At 34.9% G+C, this 23,178-nt stretch overlaps 2 protein-coding genes across 2 annotated transcripts; both read left to right on the top strand.

Moving 5' to 3' along the window:
* The first annotated feature begins 1,613 nt into the window (after positions 1–1,613).
* On the top strand, positions 1,614–3,865 carry LOC25479998 (CDGSH iron-sulfur domain-containing protein NEET). Its single transcript, XM_013587566.3, has 2 exons — positions 1,614–1,966; positions 3,646–3,865. The coding sequence occupies exons 1-2, from the start codon at positions 1,713–1,715 to the stop codon at positions 3,743–3,745; spliced, it is 354 nt and encodes a 117-aa protein (XP_013443020.2). The 5' UTR covers positions 1,614–1,712; the 3' UTR covers positions 3,746–3,865.
* Positions 3,866–15,354: 11,489 nt separating this feature from the next.
* LOC25479999 (embryo-specific protein ATS3B) lies at positions 15,355–17,766 on the top strand. The gene is made up of 3 exons (XM_013587567.3): positions 15,355–15,572; positions 15,738–15,851; positions 17,133–17,766. Exons 1-3 carry the CDS (start codon positions 15,447–15,449, stop codon positions 17,475–17,477), a joined length of 585 nt encoding a protein of 194 aa, XP_013443021.1. The 5' UTR covers positions 15,355–15,446; the 3' UTR covers positions 17,478–17,766.
* Positions 17,767–23,178: the final 5,412 nt, after the last annotated feature.

The following is a 23,178-nucleotide window of genomic DNA, read 5'->3' as shown; positions in this document are numbered from 1 at the left end:
ATGCAACTGAATCATTCCACTAACATAGAAAGCCCTAGTAAACTGTTGAAAAGGGTTTCTAAACCAATGGATATGAGTTCAGGCATCTCTCTTGATCAGAATTCTAAAGCGAAGGAAACTACTTTCACTACATTGGGATATGCAAATTGGGAAAAATCTAAGTGTAGAGGACACTTCTCTAGGTAAAATGCAGTTAAATCATATCACTGCCATAGAGGAATCTAGTAAACTGGTAAAAAGAGCCTCTAATCAGGTGGATTTGAGCCCTGCTACCTTACTAAATCAGAATTCTACTTTTGTGACACTGAGGCAGGATTTGGAAAATACTTTTGTTGATAATTCCATGCTGCAAAGTATTATTCCCCTATTACCACTAGGGATGAAGTTTTGGGACCAGACAAAAGGAAAGTTCATGTTGTTGAACGTCCTAAAAACACTTCTGTTATATGCAAGAAAGATGGCAAAATATTGAGCAGGCTTTGGGGGATGAGGACACTGATGCTACTGATAGCACAGTGGATCCTGAAACCGACTCTGAGAGGCATAAATGCAAGCCACCATATGCTGCTCAGTACCTGCTATCACCCTATGAAGTGGTCAAAAAATCCAAAAGAGGCAGGCCCAAGAAGCATAAGAGTCCCACTGAGAAGAAAGATGACCCTTCTACACCTATTGGCTCTCATAAGCTGGCTAATGAAATTGTGAATACTAGATCTCAAACTGGCAGCAAACACCAGACCAAAAACAATAGCTCACAATGAAGTGTATACATTGGAACATAAGGGGAGTTGGTAATCTTGAGACCCAATACACTTGTTTCATATGATCCAAACTCACAAGCCATATTTCTTATTCCTTGCTGAACCACTGGTAGCTTTTACTTCTATTCCATCATGGCTCTGGAAGAGGCTTAATCTTCATCATCATATCCTCAATAACATTACCCCAACTATCTGGTGTTTGTGGAATTAACTCTACACTCCTGCTAGTTTACTTAATAAAGCTCAATGTGTGGCCTTCTCTTGCATGGATGAAGTATACTTAATAAAGCCCCAATGTCCTCACTGGAACCAAGACTAAGAAAAAGAATATCTTAGAACTTGTTGCTAATGTTGGTTCTACTCTGTACCTACAAGATCCAAAACACATATTCCCTCTAATATTTCTCATTGAAGTCCTTTTTTGGAATTTTAAAAGTGTGGGATTTTTTGTTGCTTTGCCTCTTTGTGTTTGTGTTCTTTTAATATAGCATGGTTATATCCTTGGTAGCAGTGTGAGCTAGGCTACTTCGGAAGTGTCTTTGCTTTTCTTATGGTCTTTTATGTTTAATTGGGTATTGGTTTAGTCCCCCCAATTTTATACTTTTCCTTTATTCTTTTAATGCATTTTCTAACTTTATCAAAAAAAAAAAAATAATAATAATAATTTATAAGATTTCTCCTTCACAATTAAATTTTTAAAATATGTGTTAAAAGTCCGTCAAATAGTTAGTAAGTTTAAGAGTGGTCCCCTAATAAATTTCTTCCACGAGAAAAGCCAATGACATGTCAATATTGTCTCCATTCAAAGTGGAGTGTGCTATCCACAGGTTCAGGGACACATGTAACATTTCAATCTTCTTTTATTATCTCATCTACCTTATTGCAAAGTTCAAAACTTGTGAAACCAAAGAGAAGATAAACACAAAACCAAATTCAAAGACACCCTTTTCAATGGCATCTGTTTTAAGCCAAGTTGGTGTAGTTTTGTGCCAAAAGCCATGTTTAAGTGAGAGAAAAAATGGAATTACAGGTACCAATTTCAACACTGGTTCCTTTGGTATTGGTAAGAAAGCAAGGAGTGTGGTGGTGAAAGCAGAGACAGGGGGTGTGAGTAGTATAAATCCAGATATAAGGAAGAATGAAGATAAGGTTGTTGATGCCGTTGTGCTCAGTGAAGTCTCCAAGGCTGTTACACCTTATTGCAGGTATGGTTCAGTTTTTTATGTTTTTCATTTATTTATGGTTAAGTGTATCATTGTGGCTCTTAATATATGTGATTTTAGTATGTTACTAGTACAATTTACCATTTTTATTAGGGAAATGTTAACCGGGCACTCGTTAAGGATATGAAAAAGTAAATTATATAGTAGTTAATACATTAAAATTATGTAATTAATTTATAATAAAGTCAAAAGCAGTTTTTTTTTAAGGTAATAATTTCTTTTATGGTATGCTTAACCAGTGCCTCGGGAGCACCGGTTAGAAGGACCCTTTTTATTATTGGTTAAAATTTTGAAATCTTTATCCGTTATTGAAGAAATCTTGATCCGTTATTGAAATTTGATTATTGGTTAATTTATGTGGTTTTAGTATGTTATTAAGGTTTTAAATAACGTTTTTGTTGCGGCCTTTTTCTCACAACCCCATAAAACCGGTTTGTGAGGTGAGGATTGCCCCCACTTATAAACAGATTGTCAGGCCATGTTCTATCCGTTGTGGGACTCTTAACCTCGGTAACGGACCGTTTTTTAAAACCCTGTTAGTGAAGCTATCCTAGATAGTTTATGGAATTTAGTTGAAAACAACTTATGTACAAGCGGTAGTTGTTTTCATAAGTTCTCTCAAATAGTTTCTCAAGTGGCTATGTCCGTGGATAATCTTAAATAAGTTAATCTAAACAACCCTTTAATGAGAAAATTTGACAAATAGTAGAAAGCAAAAAGAACGAATCGAAAATCAATAGCCTGCATTGATGTCATTTGTAGTTGAGATCAAAATTATGAAACTCTAATTTGTTATATTAGCATTTGATTGATATTAGATGAGTGATTCTGGTTTCTTTCAAGCTTGAAAACTAGTTAAAGAATTTACATTTCATATCAAACTATGATTGATTGATTACATCTGTTTCTGGAAGTCGTTAAAAAAAATGTCATTTATGATTTTAATTTCTGTTTCAGCTATTTTATGATAAATTACCAATGTTTGGTTAAATTGCGTTAGTTGAATGCATTTTGTATATGATAATCTGGAATAATGTTGATAGGTTCCACATAAAAATCCTGCTTAGCCTTGTTATACATTGTTGGTTCCCTACGAAGCACGGATACGGACACAAACACAGACACAGACATGTCGACACAGTTAATAATTTGAAAAAATAACATAATTCAGTGTAATTATAAGTGTCGGTGTCGGACACGACACGTGTCCGACACCAGGACATGCCTAATCCGATGAGTGTTCGTGCTTCAAAGCTGGTCCCAAGCCCAAATAAAAGGAGAGGATTGTGTTAGGCCTCGACAGCTAACATAAAATTTTATTTAATCTTTATGATGTAGATCAAATACGAGCCGACCCTACTTAGTGAGATAAAGATTGGTTGTTGTTGGTAGATTCCACATAAAGAACTTATTAATGGAAAGTTTTTTTTATCATATGCTTCTATAATATATGTCAGTGGATGTAGTTCTAAATTTTATTCTTATTATAATTACTCAAGAAACCTTGTTCTTCATGTTTTGAAGTTATGATCTTAGCAACAATTAATGATAACCTAAAAAGTAACATTTATATTCTTTCTGCAATCTTCTTGAATTTTAGTTTTCTTGTTTAAACTCCAAAACAAATCTTAATCTTTCTGGTTTTGGGTGCTTTGATACAGATGCTGGAGATCAGGAACTTTTCCTCTATGTGATGGAAGTCATGTAAAGCACAACAAAGCCACTGGAGATAATGTTGGGCCTCTTCTTTTGAAAAAATAGAGTTCATAGTATTTACTTGTGTTATGAGAGAAATATTAAATTTTCAGAGGTTGTTTATGTATCAGACACAACATTTCAATGTTGGAAATAAAATGTGACTTATTTTTCAATTCATCTTAAGTTGGTTTGACTTATTTCTTTCAGTTAGTAGTTAAAAACTTTCAGTTATTCAATTTATCGCTATCGAGCAATTATGGTTATGGAGATGCATTTCGAAGAAAGATACAATTTGGTATGATTTAGTAAAATATAGATACAACCCAGTTTTAGAAAATTTGTTTTGGTCGGATGTTTAGTATTCGGAAAGGTTAGACTCACTATGGTGGCGTGATTTATGCTCAATTGGTAAGGTGTGTGAAATGGAACCAAATTGAGTCAGACACATGGTTGAAAACGGTGACAACACTGTATTATGGAAAGATTTATGGTTACAGGGTAAACCAATTTGCGACCAACTTTCGGTTCTTTTTAACCTGGTTGTGGATAAACACTCAACTGTTACGCACAAAATGTCATAGCCTGGTATATTGTAGAACTGGAGGGGGGTTGACTTTGATTGATGTTGTATCTGATGTTCATTGCGCTGGCGTGATTAAGTGGCTGCTGGACGAGTGCAAAGGCTTCAAGGTGAAGGGTTTTTTTTTTATAAGGAAGGTGAATGGTTGTATATAGTCTTCTGTGCTGTTAAAAATTGTTTTGTTCAGATGAAAATTATTGCAGGATATACATCCAACCTGGGTTGAACTATGGAGGAGAGGAGTCACTAGGGACGTTCATCAACAATGTTGTGTCTTATATTTTGATCAGATCGAGTTGGCAAGTCGTTTGTTTGTAAATTGCAGAAAAATTTGACAAATCTGGGAACTAATTTTCAAATGACTGGATTCGAGAGCAGATAGTTGGAGTAATAAGTTAGTTCACAACTTTCTTGTTTAATTCGCTTTGCAAATGAAAGAAGGGAAGGAAAACGTCTCATTTAATTTTGCTTTAACGACTTTATATATTTGGTTGGAACGAAACAATATTCTATTTAACGAAAATATCCTTAACATTCCGGAGGTGGTTGATTGTATTAAGTGGTTGTCATGGTCTTGGTTTATTATCAGAGACGGTAGAAATAAGAATCTTGTCTTCTCAAATACGTGGACGAATCCATTTCCTTGTTTGAATTATGCAGGGCTGAGATAGTGAGGTGCATGAGCTTGGAATTGACGGGAAAATTGGATACATTATATTATTGTTTTACAGAGAAATATCTTTATCGAATTTCGCGCGTTCTATAACTTAAGGCAACTTCCAATACATGTTTAAACACCTTCATAAACCCTCAATGTTTTCAGATTTTATAATCTGAATAGGACGTGCGAAAAGAAAGGAGGGTGGAATAGAAATAACCGTAAATTGGTTGTCGACTCATTAGGTTCATACTAGTGGCTTGTGATCATGATCGATTCTTTCAAGGTAGTAACTTCGCTTATGTTTCCATAGCAGGAACTGACAGAGTTGCTTATGTATGGATATACCAGACATTTTAAAGATGGAGTACTCTGACAATTAAAATTCATGTCAAATGAATGACAACCTTCTATGTGAAATAAAGATTACATTGTCAGCGTTGTCAATTAGAAAGTGACATGAACAGCTTCAAGAAATTATAACATTTCATGTAAAAATTGTCATCAAGTAATGGGGAAAATGTCAAGGAGCTCCTTCCAAGGACGTATCAGGGAATACCGGGTTCGATTTCCAAGGGGAACAACGCTTGACCAGTGCGCATGCCTCAAAGCATAAGCCGGATTAGTCGCCTATCAAGGGTGGATCTGAAACCGGTACGAAAGCCAAAAAAAGTAAAATTGACATAAAGATGGATGGCATACTTAAAACTCAGAGAATGGTTCATGCCTCAACGCATGAGCCGGATTAGTCGCCTACCACAGGTGGGTCGAAAACCGGTGCAAAAGCTAAAAAAATATATATACAGAGCTTTCAATATTGTTGACATAAAGATGGATGGCATACTTAAAACTCAGAGAATGATTCATCCTTTTAATATATACAGAGCTTTCAATATTGAATTAAAATTATGACAATTCCTATTATACCATTCTTAATTGTTAAATCAATATAATTCAATATCTATGTTCGTGACATATGTATTTGAACTCTTTGACTATTTGATATCCTTAGACCCATTTTAAAGATCTAATAACAATAATATAAGAAATCAAAATCAAAGAATTAAGATACATGATGAAAAAGACTATAATCAAGACAATTCAATGCAACTTTTATATTGTTCACTACTGAAGTAACAACATAATTCATTTTCTACAAAGATGGTTTGGTTTATCCATTTGAGATGTCTTTTTTTAAGTAGGTCATTAATTTTTTTTTATTATAGGTCTTCAAGTTTAAAAACCAAAAGAAAATTGAAAAACACGAGAGTAACAAATTCAAAGTTGAAGGCCAAGTTTGAAGGGAAAGTTTTCTAGATAAAATATTAGCATTTATTTTTTATGATCGGTGCACAATATATGGCAGAATGAGTCCCATGATGAAGAGCACACCAATGTATTCAATCAATTCAAATCCTTGCGTTTTTCTGCAGAGAAAAATAAATATAAAAAAATGAATTAAATCCTTGAGCTTAATTACTAATTTTTACAAAAAATATATCTCTAAGATTTAGCATATATACGAACTAGAATCAAAGCTTACCGTAAAGAAGCATAAATCTCAAATGTGGATCAATAGGTAAACCCATTTGCTCAAATCATATAATCGTTAAATAAACTTGTTATAAACCACTTAAAAAAGACTAAAAATAATGATTTATATTGGTATGTAACATGTTCTATAAAATAAATATAAGAACAACTGCAAAAATGAAACAAGTAATGGAAATATATTCTACGAGGAGAAAAAAATTGTAAATTCGATTGAGAAATTATTATTTGCTTTTTCAAATTGAAAGTTAAAATTTGTACTTGTTGTGAGTACAATCTATAAAACTAGGTTTAGTCTCTTTAGGTCATGTCTTGAGAATGCTCTCAAGGTTAGTATTTATAGTCATAGATGGGCTCGATCAGCCCACTAACTTAGGTGTTTAAGTTACTTAAAATTGGATAAGCATTAAGGTTTCTAGCGACTTCTAGAACATGTTATTGTTGGTGCTTGTATAGGCGCAGCCCTATGCTATTTCGACCCTTAAGAAGAGCGCTTATAACTATCTGAGCCTTTATGATGGGCATTGTGTCCTTCATCTGAGTTTTCTCGGTCCACAAGCCCCCCAAGCACGAGTCTTGGGACAAGGCGAAGTGTTTTAGTCGTGATAGGAGATATAGCTTTGTGTGTGTCCTTTCTTGTGGGCATATCCAGGTTGTGTTGTTCTTTATGGAGGGCGCTAAGTCCCCCATCCGGGTTTCCCTGGGCCACAAGGTTGATCGTATAGGATACTTTGGAGCATTATAGAAGCTTCTAGATGCCTGTTGAGGTGGCACCCTTAGGAGGGCGTGCCCAAGGCCGTTTGGACCCTTCTGGAGGGCATTTGTGCCCTTAATTACATATTGACGGTCCACAGCACCCCAAACTCGAGTCTTAGGACAAGGCGAAGTGATTAATTATGAAGTCGCTATTTTGATATTGGAGTATGGGCAATATCTGCATTTTATATGTCCTTTGGCGAGTTCATTGGTGTATGACATGAGTGAGCCCTTTAAGGCGTTATAGTACTCTGCAACTTTATTTTTCTATGTAACTTATGTGGGCGAGTCGTCTAAGGCGCCTTCAGTACTGTTTAAGCTTTTGGTGGGATATTTATTTTGAGACGTCGTATTTATGTTTACTTGTCTTAATGGATTTGAATCGGTTTCATATTTGCTTATAATATTCGTTGCTCTCCCTGGTTTCGAATTCTTCTGCTTGAGAGGATTTTATTCCTCCCGCTCTATGTTATTTAGACGACCTCTGCTTGAGAGGATTTTTATTCCTCCCGCCCTTTGTTATTTAGACGACCTCTGCATGAGAGGATTTTTATTCTTCGCCTTAATATGTTTATTTATTTGTACTATGCAGAAATAAAGTAAAACATGCTATGAAATCATTGTGAGAAAGTAGGATGCCCCGTTAGAAATAAAAACAAATCGAAAAAGGTTAGAAAACTTTCGCATTTCATCTCCATGTTCTTAATGGCGGGACCGTTGCTCCTATATGCATCCTTTTTTCATGGTTTTATTTTCGGCGCGTTGTTGGTGAGTTCTTGTTTTAATTTCGCCCTTTGACGAGTTTATTTGCATTGTGTTTACCTGAATACATAACAATATTTTCCAAACTTCAAAGTAACCAGTATAAATAAAGGAGTCTTAATTGCATTTAATCACATTCAACGGTAACTAACTACTCTTTGTCTTTCTTCTATTTAATCACAAAAGATTGTTGCTAAAACATATTAGCGAAGAATAATAACAAGTTAGCTGATTGGTCACATATTATGTATATGCACAAAATATAAAACCTAATCATTAATCTTTTCTTGAGTCTTGAGTGATGTTGTTTCGGTTGTGCGGCGCTTTCTCTATTTCTTTTGTTGAACCGTGTTTCTGTATCTTTACGCAGTTGGCGAGCAGATTCGTAGATGAAATAATTATGTGTCTTGTGAATGTCCTTCCATGTATCAATTTACAAGCATGAAAGCTATCTGAAGATGTAATTAAGCAATTCCTCGCAATGTATTGAGTAATTGTCCTATCAATTATTCTGAGAATAAAGCTGACATAAACAACTCTTGAGCAAAAGCAGCCTTGTTACTTCTCTTTTGAACATCTTCTTCATGGCCAATATCCACTACTTCTGCTCCGTCAGAGCTGGAAACATAAAACCATCACCACAATTTCAGCATTAAGAATAACACCTGGTATAAATAGATAAAACCTGGATAGATAAAACCTGATATGGTTTCTGATGAAGTATTGCCAACGATGGTTGGCGTGCTTACGAGATCTGATGGTTTGGACTTCGCCGGCCACCACTGTTTCGAGATCGTCGGGAGGTTTTTAAGTTTCTGAGTGCGGCCTAGGTTAGTTTTACCAAGGCCCCACGGTGGGCACCATATGTACTTGCGGTGAGTACAATCTATAAAACTAGGTTTAATTTGTTTAGGTCATGCCCTAAGAATGCTCTCAAGGTTAGTATTTATAGTCATAGATGGGCCGGATCAGCCCACTAACTTAGGCGTTTAAGTTAATTGGAATTGGATAAGCATCAAAGTTTCTAGCAGCTTCTAGAACTTATTATTGGTGGTGCCTGTATAGGAGCCGCCCTAGGCTATTTCGACCCTTGATAAGGGCGCTTATAACTATCTTAGCCTTTATGAAGGGCATTGTGTCCTTCATCTGGGTTTTCCCGATTCAAAATTCGATCTAGTTATATAGTGATAGCTAATGGCAATAAAATTAGGATCGATAAGAAAAAGAGACAAATTTAATCGTTTATGATTCATATCTAAGAAAAAAATATGTTTATAGATTATGAATAACGTAGAACATTTTGATACTAAGGAAGAAATAATACGTGTGTGTGTGTGTATAACAAAAATTAAATATAAATCAAAATAACAATTGATTGCATACCTTTGGTATTTCGTTGATTTGATTTGTTATTTGTGATGTTTTTAATAATAACATCATCATTTTCATCTTCTTCTTCATCGTTGTCCAACTTTATTAAAATCACACGAGATCGGTATGACATACTTGTTCGATAAAAAATCAAACACATAATAGATCTAATTAAGATATTAGATCTACAACATTTCATGTCTGGTGTCACCCTTGTCAAATTAAATCTGATTAATATAAGATCTAATTGGTACAACTCGATAACCTAGTTATAATGTGAACTTGTCAGGGAAGTCACACAAGTAACTACAAATTCACAATCACAATGAGATGTTGCAAAAAATCATAAAACTGATAGAATAACTGAGATCAAAAGAAAGGACAAATAAAGGATATGAAAAAGAAACAATAAAAGAGAAGTATAACTAGGGAGAAGACCTAGAGAGAAGAGAAACAATAAAAGAGAAGGATAACTAGGGAGAAGACCCGGAAAGAAGAAGTGAAGATGAAGGATAAGCAAGTTCTTCTTTAAATAATGAGTAAGAACTAGGGTTAGCAACTATGGGTTTGGGCCCATAAAAATTGGGTTGGACTATTATATAAGCCTAAAATATGGCTATTGCTTTTCTCACCCTATGTGTGAGACACATGACTTATTTTTTTCCCCGAAAATATCATTTGTTTGAATTATTGAACCTGAACTCATATAGAGCGATTTTTGGATTATACAATCCAAAACATGTTGAAACCTAGAAATGACAGTCTAATTGATATCAAAGGTCTCTGCTGACCATTGTACGGTCAAAGCAATTTCTAGGATCGTATGAATGGTCAGTAGTGACTATGATATCATACACCAACTAAAAACTAAAAATAAAAGAAAATTTTAGAATGCATGAGAAGAGAAGAATGAATGAGAATGTTGAAGGATGCAAGGCTATTTATAGCAGTAAATTGTTCCTAGATTGTAACTATGGTCAAAGAAAACTCAATTAACACATCATAAACTGTTCAAACCTTTGGTGTAACACCGCCGTCCACATTCTAGGATGATTCAGATTATATAAATCTGAAATAGTAAGAAGAAATCAGATAATATAATCTGAACAATCCCATACTCTTTTAAACTTGAGGTTTTACGGATTTTGGATGGTGCAAAACATAGGAAAAAAATAAACGACATAATTAAACAACCTAAAACAGCATAATAAGATAAGTAATGATAAAGGGGAAAGTGTTCTAAGAGGTCTTTTTGAACTTGATCCTACTGCCTTGTCAACTGACATATTTCTATTGGCAGGGCAGCAAGATCGAGTTCATAACAACCTCTTGGTGTTCAGATTTGCCGGATAATAATTAAAGAGAAGGTGTTCCAAGAGGTGATTTTGAGCTTGTTCACCAAATGACCAAAATACCCTTGAGTCTAAAACGACTGAAATACCCTTCTTAAGCCAAAATCCACTAATCCAGAATAAAATACACACACAGACAAATAATCACATACAAGCACCTATAAATACACATAATAAATAATTAAAAGAATTCTAGCGAAAAACGACTGTTACAACTCTCCCACACTAAAAAGAATTTTTGTCCTCGAAAATTACCTGAAGAAAACAACTCCGGATACGAAACCCTCATCCTACTCTCTGATTCCCAGGTAGCACTCTCACTAGTTGGTCCAACCCAAATCACCTTCCCCAAAACAATCTCTTTGCCTCTCATACGCTTCACTTCCCGATCCTCAATCCTAACTGCTCAAGTATAAACGGTCAAATTATCCCTTACTTCCAAATCATCCACTTGAATCATGTGAGACACATCATACACGTACTTCCGCAACTGAGACACATGAAACACATCATGAAGATTCGACAACGACGGCGGTAACGCAATTCGACAACAATGAGACTTTGAGACCTAGAAAGAATAGATGCAAATGATTCAATATTTTGGGAGTTATGAGAGAGTGTGTATATATAGAAAATGAGTGTAGGTGTAATTTTTCGACCAAAATCAACTGTGTGAATCGATTCATTAAATGAGTAAATCGATTCAGACCATAAAAGACAAAAATGGAAAAGGCAAGAATGTTATGAAGAATGATGTGTATCAACCAAGTTTTGAAACGATTCATAATGCCCAGGATGAAGATTGATACAATGAATCGGTTGAGACTAAGTCAGAAAGTTTGATGATACGATTCAGGTATTTATGATACGATTCAAAACTGAATCGATTTAGAATTTGTGTGAAACAATTCACGCAAAGTCAGAGACAAAATGTGATATTATTCAGATCAAAATGAATCGATTCAGACAGAGAAAAAACACATTTTTTTGACAAATGGTGTGCAATTTTCTCGAGACACAAGTAAGCAAACACAATGAATCGCTTTGTGCAAGGATGCTTGTAATGCTTGGGTGCTTTAACATATTCTAAGACTACCTATAAAAAGATCAACATGATAAACATATAAAACTCATTTGGTTGGAGCACATCATCAAAAACTATCTTATTTATAGCTAGAGGCTTCACACATCACATATGAGAAGGCCTGGGCAATGGAATTCTATATGGAAACTCAAAGTTCCGCCAAAAGTGAAAAATCTTATTTGGAGAGTTTGCTGTGATTGTTTTCCTACTCGTATACATCTCAACAATAGAAGGGTTGCATGTCTTTCAGAATGTGTTATGTGTAGTGAAGCATATGAGGATTTTTTACATGCTCTTTTTACATGTCCTCGAGTGTCTCAAGTTTGGCAAGTTGTGAACCTAATGAATGTTGTATGTGACGTCGTGATTTAGTATGATAACACGACATTAACAATCTTATGTTTAATGGATCGACTCCAACCATCATAATGCGCTATATTCGCATCAGTCTTTTGAAGTATTTGGAAGCGTCGTAGCTTGAGTTTGTGGAAGCAAGTGAATGAAACGGAAACACAGATTCGTGAACATGCCATCAACGTGTTGGAAGAATGGAAACTTGCTCAAGAATTGCGAAGAACCGCAGGTACACAACCATCACCTATGCCATCGGGGCCACATGCCCCTAGGAGAAAAAATGCAATGTAGATTCATCTTTCTCGATGTCCCATAATAAGGTTGATATCAGTATGTACATTCGAGATGCCAATAGAGGATATGTGCTTGTTAAAATGACATGGTTTGTAATGTTTTGTTCGGTGGATGTAGGAGAAGCTTTGGGACTTTCTGAAGCGTTGCAGTGGGTGGCTGAGTTAGGATTCGAAAGTATGGACTTCTTATTGAATTTGAAGCTCATCATTGATTTCGTTAATAGTAATAATGCTTAAACGCACTATTTACCCCTTAAGTTTGCAAAAGTAGCGATTTTGGCCCCCTTTAAAAAAAATGGCAAAAGTGACTCCCATATTTACCCCCTTTTACAAAACATCAATTTTGACTGAGTCAATCCTATGTGTCATGTCATATGTGTATTTTTTTGAATTAAAAAAAAAAAGCCACGCGTGTATTTACATAATTATTAAAAAGGATAGAAAGGAGAGGCACGTGAGTCTCTCTATTCTCTCTTCCTCCCCGTTATTTCTTCCTCTTCCTTCTTTCCTAACCCACCGCCCCCTTTTTCCGGCCACCCACGGTGGTGCTTCTTTTTCAAAAAATTACCACCATAAAAGTACTCTCCTTCGTATTCCTTACAAAACCCAGAAAAAAAATCATGTTTGGATGACCTTGCTCTGGCGACCACCGCACCGGGAAACATCACCACTGTGCCGCAAATTACAGGGCAAATGATCCAAGGGAGTGAAGCCAGTGGCAAAGGTTGACATCGTACAGAATCCAAGTGAACTCCATTTCAGAGATTTTACTATGGAAACCGTTGAAAAGGAACATACACAAGGGTATCACCAAGGTGAATCAATTTTTTTTGAATTAGAGGCTATAGTTCTCCAAATTTTCGAGGTTAAGGTTACCCATTGCATTGTAGAATCAGAAAATGCAAGAAAGAAACAAACTTGAGAATTAGTGACACGTAATATTATGTTCTTGCTGGATTTATGGTTTGTTAATTTTGGATTTAGTTTGAATTAGTGGTTTGTTAATTCTGGTTTGTTAATTATGGTTTGTGAATTAACGTTTAGCTTGATTTTTGGTTTGATAATTCTGGGTTTGTGTTGTTGCTGGATTTTGTTAATTCTAGCTTGAATTGTTCTTGTTAATTTATTGTTGTTGGATTTTTGGTTTGTTAATTCGGGTTTATATTTAAATGATATAGTAATATTATGGATTTTATTTAAGAAATGGATGAAGAAAATGGAACTCACGTGCATATCCTTTTCTTTCCTTTTTTTTTCTTTCTAATTCTGTAAATACGCGTGTGGTTTTTTATTTATTTTTTTAATTTCAAAAAATACACACGTCATGACACATAGGATTGACCAAGTCAAAATTGGTGTTTTGCAAAAGGGGGTAAACATGGGGTCAATTTTGCCATTTTTTTAAAAAGGGGGTCAAAATCGCTACTTTTGCAAACTTAGGGGGTGAATAGTGCGTTTAAGCCTAGTAATAATAGTAGCAACACTGATTTTGGAAGCATTACTAGCCATTGTCGACAGCTGCTTAGTACTCAATTTACCAACTCTAAGGTAAAGTTTAGCCAGAGGTAAGCAAATTGGGTAACTCATGAATTAGTGCAGGCAACCTCATTAGAAGCTAGCTCCTAATTATATATTGATGTACCACATTGTATCAACGACTTATTATCTAATGAAATGAGCTTAATTTTAGGGTAATAGTCATTTTGATCCTTGAATGTGCAATGAGTAGCCACAATAGTATCTGATTGTATTGAAATTTCAAAATAGTTTATGATTGTGCACTTCGTTAGTCAAAATAGTCCCCCCACATTGAAATGTTATGTTAATATTGTTATATCAGTCCTTAAATATACTTACCGATCAACATATCAATCCCTATAAGTACTTACGTATTATCATATTGGTCCCTATAAGAAAAAAGTTATTGACAACAATAAAAGACTACTTCAATGTCAAGGACTATTTTGACTAACGATGAGCATAATTATGGACTATTTTAAAATTTCAATACATTCAGGGACTATTATGGTTAATTCGTTACACATTCAAAGACCAAAATGACTATTATCCATTTGATTTTTCCCCTAAAAAAAACCCGAAATGTGATTTAACTCAAGAACATTTTGCTTATAAACAAGCCGGAGGGTGTAGATAGTTGGACATTATAGGAAAATTTCAAATAGTTGCGTTTTGTCTGGATCTAGGATTGCAATGAACAAGCCCAATTGTTTTTGGCATAAGAGATTTTCTTTTCCCACCTTTTATATTTCTCACGCATCCTACAAAACTCTAAAAATACTTTTGAATTTTAAGATTTTATAATTTGAAATGATTCTATAAGAGTAAACCATCAATTTGGTCTTTGTATTTGTAAGACACTCTCAAATTAGTCATTGACTCTATTAATATTTCCAAATAATTCATATCTTTGCCAAAAGTTTATCAATTAGATCCATCTCTATGTTTTTATCACATGACAAGACACTTAATTGAAAAACTTTGACAAAGACTATTTTGAAATATTGTCAAAAGTTTCTCAATTAGATCATTGTCTCAATTTTTTTGTCACATGACGACGAAAGACTTAATTAAAAAACTTTTGACAAATACTAAAACTATTTTTAAATATAAATAGATTGAGATACTAATTTGAGAGTGACGTATAAAAACATGAATCAATTTCGTGGTTTGCTCGACTTTATAATCTTTATGTGTAATAACGAAACTCGTGCACCGCAAGGAAATGTACAGCAAGTAAAAAAATAAACTCGTGCACCACACATCTGTCCAACATAGAAACCTAGACAGGGACATGCTACATCATATTAACCCTTATTTCGTTAGTTGTTAGATATTTTGTTTTTTTCTAAACCAACCCTAAATATCTGTGATGCATATAAATACCTTATTCTAGTGACTTTGTTAGTTCCAAAATATTTCAAGTATCTTGACCCTAGTTTCAAACCTACCCCACTTTTTAGCTAAGTTTTTTCTTAGAAAAAAATGATGAAAATGGTTCTTCTCTTGTTCTGCTTAGCCACTGCACTTACCTTCAAAGTTTCTGAGTCTAAATCTGCTGTTTCTTTGCAACCTCATGCTTTGGAGTCCTTTGATGTTGGTTATATTCAGGTACTTTTTATTTAATTAATTAAATAATTAATTTTTCTTGTAATAATCTATAACCCTTTGTTTGGTTTTTATCTTTTTTTTTTGTTAATTAATTCTTGTTGAAGCTGTTTTTGTTTTATGATGTGAAGAACAATGTTTTGTTTTTGTTTTTTGTGTGTTTAATAGATGAAAGGTGCAGAAAACTGCTCTTATTTGGTGATGATAACAACAAGCTGTTCTTCTCCTAAGTTTACTACTGATAAAATCAGTATTGCTTTTGGGGATGCTAGTGGAAACCAGGTTTTGCCTTTACCTTTTTATTTATTTACTTATTTTTTTATTTAATGTATTTTAATAATAAAATTAGTTGAAAATAGAGTTTGGAAATGTTCAAGGGGTTTTCAAAACACCTTTCTTACACTATAAAATGATAGTAGATTTTTAATTTCCTAGACCTATAAATCAAGATAAATAAATGACCTTCAAATTTATGTAAATTATTTTAAAAAAAATTATTTTATTTTATTGAATTAGTGATATTCTTTTTTTGGTGTTTGGGGTTCGAACACCGGAACTTACGTATATTATGAATTGTCTTTATCAACTGAGTTAAGTTTATGTAACGAATTAGTCATATATAGTGAAATAAAATGAAACACTATGAATTTTTTGTTGGATAGATTTTATAAAATAAATTTTATTTTCTTTTGCCGACAAAAAAGGGGAAGAAGCTCCAAACAAAGAGAACAGGGAAACACTAAAAGCCTCACGGAAACATTGGTATAGCGTACATAAATTTGAATACAATTTCTAAACATAAGTTATTTGTGAGAACTCATGAACTTGTTGTTAATAAATCGTCCTCGTGAACTTAACTTAGTTAGTAGCGACGTTGCATGATATATGTAGGGGCTGGAGTTCGAACTCCAAACACCCTATTTATTCATCTTATAAAGGTTAATTTCTAATTCCTAGGCTACCTGACAAAAAAAACTGTTAATCAATTTGTTAACGCATCCAAAAAAAAAAGTTACATATTTGTTCACACGCTTATGTAGTATTAGGCAAAAGTCTATGGTTTGAAAATCAAACTGAACTGGACAGTTCAATCGGTTGAATTGTTAATTAGTGTTGTCTATGATCTGGCTATTTGAGCAGTTCAATCACATTTGCGTCCTAGTTCGAGCGTTTTAAAGTAATTGAACCATGAATCAAGGTCTCGCTGGTTGATGTCTAGTTCAGTTTTATAAAAAAAATTATTGCTGTATATGTTAATATATATCTAATTAAACACGAGAGTCGAGAGTGGTTTGTTGCTCATGCAGTATCTCTCAGTTTGAGGGATTAGTCTTTTGCACGAAGATAAGGTCATACAAAAAAATATAGCTAATTAAGGAAGCATAATTTAAAACTTTTTAATGCAGTGTTTAGTTTGACGTCTAGGAGATATGACACGCGTTCTACAACCCCTCCAACGTGAAAAAACAAAAGCTACTAATTGTAGCCTCTCTTTAGACGCGTATTTACTATGCCTCTACCGCCAATACAAACACTCGCTAAGTAACTTTTGTTGTTCATCAGGTATACGCAGCAAGACTAGACGATCCAAAATCCGGAACATTTGAGCAATGTTCATCAGACTCATTTCAACTAGATGGACCATGTGCATCTCCAATTTGTTTTGCCTATCTATATAGATCAGGTTCAACGGATAACAAGGGTTGGGAACCAGAAAGTGTGAAAATCTACGGATACAATTCAGATGCTGTTACGTTTACTTTCAACTCGTCCATCCCTAGTGACACATGGTATGGATATAACTACTGTGACACTCCATCTCCTCCTTCATCTTCCATTCAACTATCTATTCAGAAATGGGTTTTGTTTGTAATGTTTTTAGGATCTGTATTTAGTGTTTGGATGTAAGTTATGTTGTGCTATATGCACTTAGATGTTCTGTTTCTCTTCTTTTTTTTTTTTGTTATTGCCACGAAACTTATGCAAAGTGTCGAGCCGAGGAGGATAAGGTTTAGGAGAAAATCCTGCAACCAAGTGATCTAATCGGGAAATCGGCGCGAAACTTAGCTATTAGTACTTTATGCTGAAATAGGGATATGAGATATGTAAAACATTAGCTTTTATCTGATGCATGTTCTATATCTCCCTTTTATCTGAGATATAATGCATAAATAAACAGAGGCCTTTTTTTTAGTTATGTGCTTTTATTATGTAATGCATAAACATTGTGGTATCCTCTTCAAAACAAAAACATTATGGTATCAGAGTTTTACTTTTATTATATGCTATATATCCCACATTCAATATTTTAATGATGTCATTTTATTATATTTAATTATTTTAAAAAAGTGTTGTAAAAAAATTATAATAAAAAAGTAAATTTCAATTATGAGTAATTTTCCTCTAGAAAAAATTATGAATAATTTTGCATACGATACCGATAATGTTGGCAGTTGGTTCATTATAGTTGTAGAAATAAATGTTCAACCACTTAACAAATGAATTTGATAAATTTTCAACCACAAAATCTTTCTATTTTTCCCTTTTATCTCGTGACACGTTAGGGAAACAATCTTGTGGTGCGAGTTTAACTTAGTTATTAGGAAATTGTATTGTATATGCATATAGGGGTCGGGGTTTCAACATCGGATTTGTACATATTCACCTTTAAAAGTAAATTTTTAATTACTAGACTATCTGATAAAAAAAATGTTATATGATATTAAGATATTGACGCGAATTTGTGACATGCGATAAAGTTAGAATTTATGATATGCGATAAAGTGGGATTCATATCTTCTACTACACTTTCGTCACTGCTATCCCTCGTGTGTTGATCAAACAACTACATATAAAGGCAGTAAATAGAATTAACAAATGTGGTCATCTAAAAAACTCAACGCATATTTCTTCGCCCATTTTTTTAATAAGCAAAGAGGTTGAATACAAGGACTTCAACTTCCAGGCTCTTTTGTCCCTTTCTTTGTTTCTTGATCCTGCTGGATCTAATATGGTAGGCTTCTTGGTGAAGATATGTCGTATAAAGCGACATGATCTTCGTCGTTCATCACGATTCACTATGAGTTCGTCTCCACAAGAGGAAGGGTGGTGTACCTACACCTTCTCCAATGCTCAGGTCACTAAGGATTTAAGAGTGTGCATAATAATATATGTTAAAGAGTTAGATACTTGACTCAATGTTGTGTGTTAGCATTTATAGGGAATATGCAATGTTTTGGATGTTAAGCCTTCACTGGAACAAGTGTCCCTCAGGGACATCTATTAACATCTTAGGGGTACTACAACATCGGATATGGACTGGACAATCATGATTTATTGGTCCGGACCATTATCCAATGTGATTTAGGGCGTGTCCATCGTATGAATTTGCCTGACTTTGGGTCTCGAATCGACTCGGTTCTAATCCTGAATAATTGCCCCTAACCTATAAGCTAAGGGAGTTAGACCATAGCTTGATAGAAGCTTTCGTTAGTCTGATATTCAAAGATGGAACTTCTTTGAACTCTAAAAGCTTGAGTTTTTTTGTTGGTCGCTTCTTTTTTAGTTATTTTACAAGGTTCGATTCCATCGTCTCATTAAATTAATGGTTTGTGATGGGCGATATTGTTGCCCCATTTGGTGGCCTTTCTGTGGGGGAGTTTATTGACTTTAACTTTCTTTATCGAAGTATTCTATATATATATATATATATATATATATATATATATATATATTACGGTTCATGTATTTCCTTGTCCCTAGACATTGTCCTTCATGAGGTTTGTTGATAGGGGAAAAAATATAGCTTCAAATCTTTAGGCCGGAATTGATTATCTCTTGTTGTGTGTCATTTGGTTTATGAACCTTCGTTTAGTTATTTTTTGTCGTTGTGATTCCCAATGACATGTGTTAGGGAAGTTAGAATGACAAAGCATGTCTATGCAAGGCATCGTTTCAAGGGGATCTGCCACTATTGATAGCCTCTATTCGGCTTCCTAGTTATCATTTGTTGGATCTTTGGGATTCCAACATGTTTCACAACCCATTTAAATGGTGCTCAATGTCCTTCCTTCATTTTTCAAAATTAGTCCTAGATTTAATGTTGCACACATGAGAATTTTCCGATTTTCACCAATTTCTTCTCTACATTGTCTTCACTTCTCAAGTAAGTGTTAATGTGTTTCCCTTCTCTATTTATTCTTTCACGTTATTGATTTGCTTTATACTTCATCTATTCGCATGTTTGTTTATTGTTGATAGGGTTAGCCTTAGGATTAAGAACGGGGAGTTTCTTTGCGCATTCTTGCTTTGAAAGTTGATCAATCAGATCTTATTGTTTTTAGGGGGTTTTAACCCTAACCTTTGTCGTGTCATGTCACTGGTAGAGTTGGGCTTTTTGTAACACCCCGTTACCCAAAAGTAATTAAATAATTAAACATACATCAGAGTAAATCCCAAACGGGCATGTCACACTACATTTTCAAATTTTTCTTAAATAGAAATATAAAACTATTTAATTAAACCTCAATAATCTGCAGCGGAATATTTGCATTAAGAGCAACAACATTAACTGTTTAATTCTCCATGATAATCCTTGGCATAAAAGCCTCAATAACATAAATTCAACCACTAAAAAGGGCTACAACATCAAGTTTCAAAATATGATACATAAGGAATGAAACATAAATAAGGTAAACCCATCCCAACTGTATCAGAGCCCTAGACACTTGAGCCACCACCAACTACTCAGGATCACCTGCAAGTTACCCATAGGAAGGGCAACATTTTCAAGCAGAAGGGGTGAGATTCACAACAAGAAGATATAGATATTAAAATTCGTCAATTGAATCTAACACCCTAAATATAATCAGTTCATCATCTTATATGCATAAATATATATATACTTCATAAAACAACATCATCATCATCAATATGACAATTACAACTAACAACACCGACTCATGCAAATGACATGACAACTCCGCTAAAACAACACCCTAGACTCTTCGATAAATGCAAATATGCATGTGGTACCATAATCAGGGCCGTGACCCACACCGCTGTCGAATGGTTAAAGCATTCTCATCAGGACCTAAGTCCTCACCGCTCAACACCGCTTTTGAACAACTAGTGTTCCACCACTTTGAACGACAAGGCGTTCCAGAGCCGAAGCTCTCCCACTTTGATGCTATGCAACTACCCAACCTGTGTATATCTACATACAACTCAACAAATGCATATATATATATATATATATATATATATATATATATATGTATATGACTCAACTCTCCATAACTCCACACTTGTATGATTTAATGAATGTAAACATACAGCACAGTCATCAATAGTTCATCATTAATCAATCCAACAATCCAGAAAAATGCACAATTTATCTTAATCATGCTCATACATCAGGCTCCATTCAAAACGTTCAAACAGAATTCAACAACTCAAAGATATTAGTAATCAACAACATCAATTATATTAGCTTAGATACATTGAGAGGCTATACCCTTATAGACAACTTCCATCCCTACCCCAAGGATCACTCATGAACTCATTAGACCCTTATACTACGTTATATCTTTCCTAAAAACATCTCTATATGTTTAGGATAAAGTCCCTACACTTAGGAAGAAGTTTGGAAGCATTTGGAGTGAAGAAAATTGCATTTTTAGGGTTTATTGGATGACAGCATCGTGGCACGTTGGTATCCCATCGTGGCACGATTTTTCCAGTGTCAAACGAACTAAATTTCTGATCAAAATCGTGGCACGTTGGTCCCGAATCGTGGCACGATCCTGGTTTGACAGACAGCATCAGATTTTCGACCTTCACGTTTTCGCGCGTAAAAACCCAACCGTTAACCCGTTTTCGATGCCGTTTTCGCCTACACGCTCATGAGACATAGCTCTATCATAATCTACCGAAAAACTAAAGTTTCAACTACCAAAAATCGATTTCCCCAAAATCCACATGATCTCCTATTTGCAGAACGTTGGACACTAACTTTTCAAACATAAAATCCCAATTTTCATTAACCCAACCCCAAAACTGATTGGAACATTAGACTATGAACAACCTATAATCAGAACACCATCTGTACACAATTACTATGGATTTTCTATTTAATTAACAACTAATAACGATTCTCCAACCCTAATTCCCAATTACCAAACCTAAGAACAACAACATGTTAAATCACAAATTCAGAATTCAATAACTATATTACTGAAGCAAATCTCACCCTTACCTTAGTTTTGCAGAAAGATAAAACAGCACAATCGGTTCCTAAGCCTTCCTCTCTTGTTCTTGCTCTTCTTCTCCCTTTTCCCAAAAACTTGTCTGTTGTACGTGAAACTGCTTTTCTGACTATTTCTTTTCCTAACTCCCCAATACATAACTCCCCTTTATTTCATTAACTCCCCTTAATTCTATTAAATCCTAATTAACTCCCTAATTTCTAAAATAATAATAATTCCCACTAATTTTAATTATTATTTTATTAAACCATATATTAAAATGCACACACCACATAAATCATCAAAAATCATATAAAATCACATATGAGACTCCAAATAATTCAAAATAAAATAAATAATAACTAGGGCGTTACAACTCTCCCCAACTTAGAGGATTTCGTCCTCGAAATCTTACCTCAAACAAACAACTCTGGGTACGACTCCCGCATCTTACTTTCCAGCTCCCAAGTTAAACTTTCTCCAGTCGCTCCACCCCAAACGACTCTCACAAGCGGTATCTCTTTACCTCTCAAAGATTTCACCTTCCTATCATCAATTCTCAACGGTAAGGTTTCCACCGTAAGGTTGTCTCTAACTTGCACGTCATCCCTAGGAATAATATGCGAAGGATCCGGTACATACTTCCGCAACTGCGACACATGGAACACGTCATGCAAATTCGAAAGATGAGGGGGCAAACCCACCCTATAAGCCACTGTCCCGACTCTCTCAGATATCTGATATGGGCCAATAAACTTCGGAGTCAACTTCTTAGATTTTAATGCACGGCCTACACCTGTCATAGGAGTGACTCTCAAGAACACATGATCTCCCTCTTGAAACTCAAGGTCCTTCCTACGCTTGTCATGATAGCTCTTCTGTCGACTCTGCGACGCTTTCATCCGTTCTCTTATTAACTTAACCTTTTCCGTAGTTTGTTGAACTATGTCTGGTCCCAACACCACACTTTCTCCCGACTCAAACCAACACAAAGGAGTTCTGCACCTTCGACCATACAAGGCTTCAAACGGTGCCATACCAATACTCGAATGGTAACTATTGTTGTAAGTAAACTCTATCAACGGTAGGTGACTATCCCAAGCTCCACCTTGCTCAAGTACACACACCCTCAATAGATCCTCTAAGGATTGTATCGTCCTCTCCGACTGACCATCTGTCTGAGGATGATAAGCCGAACTCAGCCTCAATTTCGAGCCCAAAGCATCTTGCAAACTCTTCCAGAATCTAGAAGTGAACCTCGGATCTCTATCTGATACAATACTCGACGGAACACCATGCAACTTCACAATGTCCCGGATATAAATCTCCGCCAACTGAGCCACCGGAAAACTGATATTTATCGG

This window comes from Medicago truncatula, chromosome 6, assembly GCF_003473485.1.
Source record: "Medicago truncatula cultivar Jemalong A17 chromosome 6, MtrunA17r5.0-ANR, whole genome shotgun sequence".
NCBI classification, from domain to species: domain Eukaryota; kingdom Viridiplantae; phylum Streptophyta; class Magnoliopsida; order Fabales; family Fabaceae; genus Medicago; species Medicago truncatula.
Note: the sequence above shows the minus strand (reverse complement) of the source record. Positions and strands in the feature narration are given on the sequence as shown.

What these genes read in the sequence shown, in the direction of transcription:
- LOC25479999 (XM_013587567.3), top strand. Translation starts at nt 15,447, where the DNA reads ATGATGAAAATGGTTCTTCTCTTGTTCTGCTTAGCCACTGCACTTACC. An exon ending in TTGATGTTGGTTATATTCAG is followed by an intron (nt 15,573 to 15,737) that starts GTACTTTTTATT and finishes TGTGTTTAATAG; the next exon opens with ATGAAAGGTGCAGAAAACTG. An exon ending in GGGATGCTAGTGGAAACCAG is followed by an intron (nt 15,852 to 17,132) that starts GTTTTGCCTTTA and finishes GTTGTTCATCAG; the next exon opens with GTATACGCAGCAAGACTAGA.
- LOC25479998 (XM_013587566.3), top strand. Translation starts at nt 1,713, where the DNA reads ATGGCATCTGTTTTAAGCCAAGTTGGTGTAGTTTTGTGCCAAAAGCCA. An exon ending in GCTGTTACACCTTATTGCAG is followed by an intron (nt 1,967 to 3,645) that starts GTATGGTTCAGT and finishes GCTTTGATACAG; the next exon opens with ATGCTGGAGATCAGGAACTT.